At 42.8% G+C, this 10,733-nt stretch overlaps 1 protein-coding gene across 1 annotated transcript in view; it reads right to left on the bottom strand.

Annotated features, from left to right (window-relative positions):
• LOC103391033 (A disintegrin and metalloproteinase with thrombospondin motifs 2-like) overlaps positions 1-10,733 on the bottom strand; it is a 101,969-nt gene that overhangs the window by 7,535 nt on the left and 83,701 nt on the right. Inside the window, exons 7-21 of the mRNA XM_008327148.3 lie at positions 10,699-10,733; positions 10,338-10,481; positions 8,863-8,995; positions 7,094-7,207; positions 6,855-7,000; positions 6,270-6,442; positions 3,983-4,116; positions 3,129-3,252; positions 2,526-2,606; positions 2,233-2,396; positions 1,875-2,031; positions 1,653-1,788; positions 1,350-1,557; positions 1,081-1,210; positions 695-772 (exon numbers count right to left, since the gene is read on the bottom strand). The exon at positions 10,699-10,733 is cut by the window's right edge and continues 68 nt beyond it. Coding sequence (XP_008325370.2) covers positions 695-772; positions 1,081-1,210; positions 1,350-1,557; positions 1,653-1,788; positions 1,875-2,031; positions 2,233-2,396; positions 2,526-2,606; positions 3,129-3,252; positions 3,983-4,116; positions 6,270-6,442; positions 6,855-7,000; positions 7,094-7,207; positions 8,863-8,995; positions 10,338-10,481; positions 10,699-10,733 — 1,957 coding nt within the window. The remainder of the gene's footprint in view (positions 1-694; positions 773-1,080; positions 1,211-1,349; positions 1,558-1,652; positions 1,789-1,874; positions 2,032-2,232; positions 2,397-2,525; positions 2,607-3,128; positions 3,253-3,982; positions 4,117-6,269; positions 6,443-6,854; positions 7,001-7,093; positions 7,208-8,862; positions 8,996-10,337; positions 10,482-10,698) is intronic.

Raw genomic sequence — 10,733 nt, 5'->3', positions numbered from 1 at the left:
TTTTATAATTTTTTTTAATAAATGTATTTTTTTTTTTCCTTTTGTTTTTTTTTTTTGTGTTTTTTTTTTCCATACCTGTCCCTCCCTACAATGACAGCGCGCTACTGAAAGAGTAATGCGCAGCTGCATCTCAAGAGTGGTCGCCCATGGCAACACGCAAGCTTGCGCAACCACGGCTGCCAAATGCGGAGGGGAGCTCCCTCACACACTTCCACACGGATCTGAAGGTGTCATGGAAAACCTGTTCACCTTGCCACTTCGAAAAATCCTTTAAACATCAAATATTTTGTTGATCTTTTGAGTTTTCGACTGGCCAGCGGTTACAACACAATGCTCCACAAAGGAGATAGAGAGATAGAGAGAGAGATAGAGAGACAGAGCAAGAGAGAACCAACTAGCACACACAGGAGCCAGAGACCTCACCCCAGTCAGAGCTGTCTCAGACACCGAGAGAGAGAGACAGAGTGAGAGAGAGACAACACCCCCCCCACCAAAAGAGGAGCAAAGCTTTGCCCGCTCGCTCACGGGCGTGGGCACAGGCACAGGGCGCGGGGGAGGGCGGGTCAGGGGGCCAGCCGGGGCCAGCCCTGCAGAGACAGGAGGACAGAGATGGGCAGGGCCCAGCAGAGGACAGACATGCAGCTGCTGCTGCTGCTGTGGAGGCCAGACTGGGAGTTATAGAAGGACGTTTTACGTGAGAAGCTCTTCGGGTAGTTGCGAGAGAACCCTTGGATCAGGATGTTGCCGTTCTTGTTGAGGTCTGATGAGCCCTCTGTGAACGCAGGAGAGGGAGGAGAGAGGAGTCAAGGTTACCTCCTTCACTCCAAAAGAACAACTGAAGGATCACTGTTTTCACTGCAGCCTTAAATTCTGTGTCTTGGTTATAAACTAAAGCTGTCACAATAAGGTGGTAATAGATTCATCACAGTTAATCAACATTGCTATGTAATTTTAATGAAGATGGACTATTATTTTGAAAAGAATTAAAAAAAAATATTACAACAGCCTGACATTTTCAGAAATTTTGTTTGCTTCTAAATTGTTGGATTTCGACCCTTGGTGAATGTTAGTAGAACTCACTAGGACATGGTTCCATGCGACAGACTCTGATGGTGTCTGGCTTGCTGTCCAGACACAGGCCGATGGTGTTGTCCCTGGTGTGGCACAGAGCTTGTCTCTGTTGGGTCCCATTTCCACATGACACTGAACACTACAAATAAGAAAGAAAAAAATGATAGTTATTTCCTCAAAGTACAAAAATAAATACCTGACATAGTTTTAGTTATATTTCTATCTATCTGATGTCATAAAATACTAATGGATTCATTGGTGTTTTGCAGGTTTGGCACCTGTGACCAGGGTCCGACTCTCCACTGGGTGGGACAGGGGTGTCGGTTACAAGGTCTGCGGGACTCTGGGCGGTCATCGTTGCAGTGTTTGTTGTGGATGGGACGGGTGGTGTTGTCATCTGAAGGCTGGACGCAGCTAACCAAACGTATCTGCATGCCTGTCTTACCACACGGTTTGCTGCAGTTCTGCCATTCTCCTGACACCCAGCTGGAGAAGATTAAGGAGGACAGATGAGGACAGTTTGGACGGCAAGGCCTTCAACTGCATTTTTTTTCAGATAGCTCTTGTAAAACATTGCGTACACAGGTGGAGGACAGGGCTTCTGGTTACAGTCTCTGATGTCTCCTTTAGGCTTCATGTTGGACTTGTTACAGAAGCTCTTGTGAACCATCTTGCTGTCCACTTTTCTTCTGCAGCCGTATCGAAGAAACTGCTTTCCTGCAGCAGGCGGCGTAGAAACTTTAATGTTTGTTTACACAGTAACACGTGGTTTGTTTAGATGTTATTAAAAAGGCTTCCCATACCTCCACCACAGGGTTTGGAGCAGTAGGACCATTTCTTTGGGGCCCACTCGTAGGCACTGTCTTCTATCAGCATGTTGTTTTGAATGGCAGAGTCACTGTCCATATTTATCATGTACTTATAAGACAAGTTCACATCTTCATCTCCATGTAGTTTTATCTGGGAAAGAAATGACAAAACCAAACAAGGTATTTAAAAAATGTTTACAGCACCCCCTTCTGGGCAAGAATGGGAATAGGCGTTTTTGCATATTACACTTTTAACCAAAAATTCTGTCAGTGAAATAGAAAACATTTAAAGTGGAGGGAGGGACTTCTCATTTTTTTCCTTTTTCTTTGTTTCTTTCTTTTCTTTTTTTACCATAACAAGGACCCCATGTCTGAGAGGACCCGTGGTCTGCAGGGTCTCTTTGTCGTTGTCGTTCTCATATTCCCACTCCACGCCCTTTTCGATGACTGAGTGCGATTCCGTTTTTTCCTCTTCTGCATTTATAAATAACAGTCCCGATGCCACATTCTTCACAACTGCGGATGTGTGGAAAATATAAGAAGTTAGCAGCTGGGTGAGAAATGTAAATGAACTCGTATGGAACACCAATTAAAAAGGCTCTGAAATTCTGGTGTGTGTAGAGAAACACCAGAGTCAAGGATCACCTAATGTGTGAGAAGTTGCTTTTAGCTCTTGGATCAGGAGGTGTCTCGCTCCTCTTGGGATTTCGACCATTTTGAGGAAACCTGAAATGAAGACAGGTGTGGTTTGTAATTCCATCATCATCGTTTAAAGTTTATTTTACAAACGTCCTAAGAAACAATGCCAGCTAACGTAACAAAATAATCCAATTAAGTTCAACAACCATATTGTGTTACTTGTAAAATCCCCGGAGTTGCTAAGTATCGCACTAATCCTTCAGGTGCGGCTGTAAATCGTGGAGCCATTAGGTCATTGTCTCCTTACGTCAAAACATGAAAATCTGGGATTTTTGTTTTAACGTCTACAAAAACACTAAAGTTTGACTCATGGAAACACTTTAACACGGCCTTCATGGGCTTTTTTTTTTTTTTTTTTGGCAGAGTACTGACTGCTCCTGTAGAGGGCGGTGTTTAGCTAAACATAAATAATACAGAGGGAACCGCTCCAGCTTGTCAAAACACAGCAACACGTTTGTTCTGTAAAAACAAACAGCTGCAACACAAACAGCCTTCACGGGTGTCTGTGCTGGAGTGTGTGTCTGTGCCGGAGTGTGTGTCTGTGTTTACCTTGTTTCTTGACCACTCGTGTGATGGTGTCTTTTAAGGTTTTGCAGCTGGAGTTGTCGCCTCCACAGACTCCACACCTGTCCTCCTGCTTTGAGGATCCCACCACATTGTCACAGCCCACTTTCTGTTCACAGGAAAACACACCAGTTAAAGGAAAACACATTTCTCTACTTAAACACTACAGTCACACATCTAACTGTCCCATTCGGTTCTCACTTTCACTGACTGTTTTTGAGAGCTTCTCCACCTCTGTGTATTACACAATCAATTCAAGAAAAAAAACAAAAAAAACAATATTCAAATCACAATCACCAAAATGAATAAATTGGGGAATACAATGATACACTTTATGATTTACTTTCCTATAAAATAACTTATCAAAACGAATAAATTGGGGAAATACACTGTGTGATTTACTTTCCTATAAAATAACTTATTTACAAAATATTTGATGAAATATAAATAAATAAAATAAAAAATATAAGAAATTAAAATACAAAATAATAAACATACAAAACACATGCAATATAAATAAAATAGTTTTCATGACAAATTACACAAACAAAACAAACAAGATCCAGTTATTTAGCCCAAAACATATTTTGGCTACAACAACATACTGAAAGGTCATATATTCACACGTAGTATATACAGTAAATAAACTCCATCTTTGTTGGTGCTGACTTTATCAAACACCTACAGCAGAATACACACATGACCTTAGCCTTCTATAGGTGCTGAAATATATGTTAGAATATACTTTTAGGGGACAATATGAAAACTTTTTTTTTTCCTGTCCGTTTCATTGATAATGTGAAAAACGAAATCTGATTCATGACGGAGCCTTAACTCACCTTACACTCTCCACGCACACACACACTGTGCGGGTCCTTGTATGAGCAGCGTGTCCCATCCAGGACCATTCTCTGCATGAAGACCACGTCTCCCGTGTCCTTCGATTGGCAGTGCAGGAGGCAGCGTTTGTTAGCTGGAAAACAACAAACAAAATTAACCATCACAGCGATTGGTCACAGAATTCAACTTATCTCACGTGGCTTTTGATTTTTCTTAGAATTTACCAATAGCTAGTATGTCAAGCTGTGAATGCATTGACAGTGAATCAGTGTGACGTTGAGTCTGACCATGTGACTCATACTTCAACTACATGAGGCTCTGGAGACAAAACCAGGCTCTTCATCCCAGTGAGAAAAAACAGTTCCATCTTATCGTGTTTACAACTGGAAATAAACCAGAGAGCATGTCTTCCGGTGCTTTGACATTAACAGACTTTGTGACACAGAGTGGAGGGATGAACTGAAGCAACCCAAGTGACCATCAGGCCGCACAGATAAAATGCAAAGAAACATTTCATACAATTTTCATAAAAAAAAAAAAACATCTTTAAAAGAAGCGAAGTCACAGGGAAGATGATAATTGAAAAGAGCTGCAAAATACATTTGTATTTTTTTTAAGGTCTTCTGGAGGCTCTAGGTGTTAATTAAAGAGTCTCTGCACGTTTTACGCACCCAGGAGTTCTGGGACGTGTCAGACTCCTGAAAACAACTGAAACTTTAGGCTCAGAGGGAACAGTCACACAACGACACAGCAGTGCCAGTGTTTGCTCAAAAGAATGACGACACGGCAGTGTTTGCTCAAAAGAATGTTTTACCCTATATGAAAAAAAACTGACAGTGCGTTAGAGCTGTTACATAAATGCTACAATTTCACACAGAGTCTGGGAGAGCGACTCTCCCTCCTTTACTTGGTATGAAGGCAGACGACGTATGGAGTTCATTTTCACCTTCTTTTCTTTGTCAACGTTACACTCACAGACACAGACACAAGTATAAGTGGTTTTGAGGAACTGCGAAAGACTTGCTAAAAATGTGGCATTCTCCCATGACAAGGGCAGAGAACAGCGTTTAGCCACAGGCCTGTTAGCCAAGTGTTTGTAGCAAAGACAGCTCAGCACTTTTTCTTTCCTTGGCTGCCCTTTAGTTGGATAATAATTTAATACGTATTACGAAGACAGCGGCACTTTCACTTAAAGACAAGATTGGTAGTGACAACACACACACACAGAGACAGAGACACACACCCAACCATCCACACTCAGACTGACACACACTAATGCAGAATGTTCAATTATTCATCTTTTTACCACTTGGTCCATTTCAGGGTCGTGATGCGGAGCTGCAGCCAATCCCAGCATTCACTGAGGCTCAGGCTACAGCACATATCCATCAGATACAGTGTAGAAGCTACCGTTCACACTCAGATTCACAGCTGTGATCAAATTAGAGTGGACAATCAACCTAATGCTGCATGATTTTGGACTGAGGGAGGAAACCTGGGATGACTCTGACTGATGGAACTTTTTGTTATGTCTGACACCAATACTGCTGCTGGAAGTATCTGTCGATACCGATATCGATCAAATACTTCCTTTTCTCCTCCTGCCGTTGCTATAGCAATAGCGTCAAAAGTTAAGTTGAGGATTTGGGCTTAGGTGTTGGATTGGAAGGGCTTTAGTTTTTTTAATGTTCGTGAAATTTTGACCAATATCAGACCGATACCGATCCTGAGTAACTCACACTTGGGCAAACCATAAAACACAATCACTGGGCATTGAACCTGTGACCTATTTGCTGTAAGGTAAGAACACAAACCCTTCCTTCTTCCAGTCTGTTTAAAACTGCCAAACATGGTGTAGTGTATAAAAAAGAACATAAACATCATTTTGGGTTGGGCAGCTGTATGGAGGTTAGCATGGCTAACGTGGCTCAAATGACATCAGCAGAAGGGGGTGGGGGGAGGAGGGGTCATCCAAGTTCAAAGGCGATTGTTTTAAAAGACGTGGTGTGTTTTTATGGGAGGGCGTGGACATACCTCGAAGCTGCTCTCAGGATCAGCAGTTACGGCCAGATGTTATTGGCCGTAACTGCACCAGGCCTATACATATATATAAAAACCCTCTAAAACCCAAACACATTCAGGAATTATGAGCTTGTATTCCCTTATTTAGCTCTTAACCACACGGCTCCACTCCACCGTATTGTTCACTGCGGTCGGCTCTGCGCAGGTTGGGGCCTTCTTTGCTAAACCACTTCCTGTTCCGTGTGTAGGTGGACGCATACTCACGGTCTGGGTGTTCGTAAGGCAGCCAGTGGTGCTTGTTGTTGTGTTCAAAGCGAGGGTCCCAGGCGTGGCATTGCTCCTCTCGTGGGTCACTGTAGATGTCCTCGCATTCATTGGAGTTGCATATCTGAAACTGGTAAGTTGCCCCGATGCAGGGACGGCCCCCGTTGGCTGGTCTGAGAGGAAGGCAGGAAATATTTAAATTAAAGACCACAGTTCGTTGAACATTAAAACAGACACAAACCACGACTTGGTAAACAGACAACAATAAGATTAATACTGATTATTTAAAAAAATAACATTGATGTACACAGCTCAGGTCTTCATTCACCATATATATATATATGTGGTTCTCAAACTATGGTACGTGTACCACCATATATATATATATATATAAAAATCAGTCCCTTATTTGTTCCACAATAGAGAAATTCACATTGTGAGTCTGTGAGTCAGTGGTTGCAACTCCTACGTAATGAGTCTAAAGATGCTATTATTTGTAGTGTAGTTATGACATTTCAACTGTAGTGAAGTGTAGAGATTGTAGTACAGTACGGTACAGTACGGTACAGTACAGTTGTGTCATACCTTGGATTGTCACAGTCACGTGTGCGGAACTGCACTCCACCTCCACAGGTATGAGAGCACTGGCCAAACTCGCTCCACGCCCCCCAGTTTCCGTCGTGCTTTATTATGTCAGGGGTCAACCAGACACATTGACCTTTGAAGCAGTGCTGCAACAGGCCAAGAACAGCAGACAGGTGTGGGTTTACATGTCACAAGGCCGTAGGTTAACATGCAGCAGCACCACTGTGTAAAAAAAATACCTTCCCGTTCCCGCAGGTGGTGCCGTCGATGGGCGGTCCTTTCTTGGTTTTGCAGAAGAAGGGGTTCTCCGGGTGGCTACACCACAGCTGCTTACAAGGATCAAATGTGCGGTACTGTGGGAAGAAAAAGAGTTCAGCTTATAACCAGAAATCGTGCAAACTACAGAAACATTAGGGGGCGACAGAGTGACCGTCAGAAATCCAAATCAACCATCACGAATGAGACTACAGTGAGCACTGAAACAAAAACAAAAACAAAAGAGAAAAATCACAACGATACCCAAAACTTGTTGTTGTTTTTTTTTTTTTTCAACAGCAACACTGACCCTGCACCGTACACTGGGCTGAACTCAGAAACACACAGCCATTCATGCAAACTAAACCAAAGGATGGACAAGAGTGACAGGACTTCCAGAATGAGACAGCCGTGATTTTATAAGGTCATAAGGGAGGTCAGAGGGCAGGGGTGATTGTCTCTGTGACCTTTGGATTGCCCATAGACTCCGATACCACCGAGGTAACCTGCAGTCCATCCTCTGATGGAATGCACACTCCTGCCTTTTGTTGCAGAGGTTTTCCATGCACACACTGACCCCTGGTGACCTCCACAGGTCAGAGGGTGAGTCACAGGTAATGGCTAGACTGTGGTAGGTAATCACCGATTACATCAGACTGAAGGATCCTAAAAGCTGAAGTGAAACATGGAAAAACAGCCTCTGTTTTGGCCCTTTTTTTCCCCCTTTCTCCTTGGATGGGAAAGACATTTTTCCAACCTTTTCCACTGCTTTATAGTCAATATTATGAGGCTTTTCCTGCCAGTGCTGCAGTGATTTAACACACATTCCCAGCAGTCGACACAGGCCACGGTGCAGCTCGACTGAACTGCACCGAGGCCTCTGAATCAAAAACTCATTTTAAAGTATTTAAATCTTCATAATATTGACTATTTTAAAACCCAAGCATTTTAGAATCCTGCAGATGAATGTCCGAATATGACAATGGGTTGAACCAATAAACAAAAATACAGACAGAAAAAAAAAACAAATAAAGAATAACATTACGTTTACAATCACTAAAACTTTTCGAAGGACAAATAAATAAAGCAAAGATTGAGGGCCACATGTCTCCTGGAAAGTGATGACACCTTACCTGTGTTCCTGACTGGCCCGCCTTTTGTAGCTGAGGGGAATGAGTTTGACAAGAGAATAGAGGGTAATCTGGCAATGTGTGCAAAGCCCCAGAACAAGCCCTTTGTCAATCAAGCAAAAGCTTCCATCAGCGTGCCACAGTGGCTTCACAGTCATAGCAGGTGAGGGTGGTACAGATGCCTGGCAAGATGCTGCAGCTGGGTAAAGCTCGTCTAATGTGTGACGTTTGAGTTTCATAAAAAAAACACTGATTGATCTGGAGTTCATGTAAAGGCACTGTGGTATCGAGATAAGTGCGGTGTAAAAGGAGATATTATACTTAACAGTATTAAAAAAAATAAAATAAAATAAAATAAAAATAGCTATCAAGACTAAATACCTGCTTTTAAGCAAGATGTCAATCCCACCAGTGGCCGGGACAGGAAAGCAGAGGACATCAGACAAATGTGAATAGCTGTGTTTGAGTGACTCTCATTTCATTACAATGAAAATCAAAGATAGACGTCAGCGCACGCTTCAGCTTCTCCGAGAAACTCCGCTCTGTTTTTTTCTAGTGCGTCCCTTAAATTATTACCACTGGATCAGGCCTGTCAATAAGTCCAGACTATTTGGACCACTTACCGCGGTGCACATGGTGTAGCCCACACCAAAGTCGAAGCGACACTGTTCGTTCATGGAGTAGTGCAGGCCGGGCAGCTGAGGCAGTGACGGCCAGTTGTGGTCGAATGGGTCATCGCGAAGACAGTCGTACGAGCTGGAAGTAAAAAAAATATATCAGGAGCGTTTCATAAATATCCATAAAATGACTTCAGAGAAAGGTTTTTAAAATCTAAGAATGTTAGCCGCTTCTACGGAGCAACTAAACAACCACGCCCCCTAATTGAGAGAAGACATTATTACATCCATAACAATCTAAATAATCTTTGATATATTTAAAAACCCATATATTTGTTAGCTATTAGCTAATTTGAACGTTATTTTTTTTGTTTCCTGCCTCCCTAGAAATGCTTTGGTGCCCCCTAGAGGATGCTGGTTAAAAGCAATCCCCTGGGGGCCACTTCTGTCATAGTCATTTCATACTAGAGCTGCTTAGGGATAATAATTTAAGCATGCTTATAATGCTAAATGGTATTCTCCAGGTTACACTAAATCTAATAAAAAATAAGGGTCTTGGGAAACAGTTTGTACAAGGTTTAAATCCTCAGTGTTTGAACACTTTCTGTTTGAAATGAAGAGTTACGCTGGCCATATTGTAGTGCCATTTTTTTTAAATGTAGGCACTGTTCTGGCAGTGCCGAGTTACGGGGCTGTAGCACCGTCTTGTTACACTCACCACTGAGTCACACACATGCACACGCACAGCAGATGTGCTCTCCAGGGACACGCTGGTGGTGGTGGTTTCATGCACATTTGGACAGCGAGCTGTAAATACCTACACCATTTCATCACACCTTTTCTGCTTTGTAGTGAACACTGAAGACAATAAACCTTTGTTTATAGTCACTCAGCTGTTGCTGGTTAGGCAGACAGGGTTTGTCCAGAGGTGGCGCCGTGCGCAGATGGATCTTCAGCTATAATTTCAAATGTACTTGTATTATATTTAGTCTTAAGAGTATATGATGTATTCTTTTTATTATGTAACTTCATATTTTGTACCTGAACTGAACTGAAATCTTATTGAAGTTCCTTATTCGTTCCGTGAGTTTCCGTGCAGGAAATTCACAGGTTAAGTCTTTGCAACCCACAGAGGCTGCCACAGGAGGCGCCATTAAGCATGTGGTTCCTCTGTGGCTTGAACCCAAGACCTTTTGTGTGTAAGGCAGCTGTGTAAGACAGGCGTGATAACCGCTACATTATAGAACCAAAAAACACATGAGGTCAAATCCAGTCCGTTGAGCTGCAGCTACACATCGTTTCGGTTCATTATTGGATTTAATTAGATCTAGTTTTAACTAAATATAGCCGTAGTGATTGTTCAGGCTGTAAAAGTCACTTCCATGATTAAAAGCACTCACTAAATCACTACTACTTTAGTTTGGAAACAACAAATATCTTAATAACAACAAGAAGTAATAAAAGGAATGTTAGGGTCTCACTGTAGGTAGCGTCCTAGCTCTTGCATGCTACATCTGGACCAATGAAAGCGGTGGAAAGCAGCCTGCACCAGCGGAGCCATGATGCTGCCCATGTGCACTTCGTCGCCACATCGGTTCCCCTGGCCATCGTGCTCCATCCCGAGCCTGGAGAGACGCAGACAGAGGAAGTGTGTGAGTGTAACACAGACGAACCACAGGGGACAGATTGGAAACGTGTGGGAAGAGGAGACGTGAGGACACGGAACAAAGCAGCGAGGCCGTAACAGTTGGTCGACGTGACCGACAGACAGGAAGTCGTTTTTTGCTATAATATGTAAAAAAACCTAATTCCTAGACATCTTTGTTGTAGAGTCACACTTACACGTGTCCAGTTTCGTGCGCCACCACGAATGCCGA

The sequence above is a fragment of the Cynoglossus semilaevis genome, chromosome 15, assembly GCF_000523025.1.
Source record: "Cynoglossus semilaevis isolate Cse_v1.0 chromosome 15, Cse_v1.0, whole genome shotgun sequence".
In the NCBI taxonomy this organism is placed as follows: Eukaryota; Metazoa; Chordata; class Actinopteri; order Pleuronectiformes; family Cynoglossidae; genus Cynoglossus; species Cynoglossus semilaevis.
The sequence above is the reverse complement of the archived record's forward strand: the minus strand, read 5'-3'. Positions and strand labels throughout refer to the sequence as shown.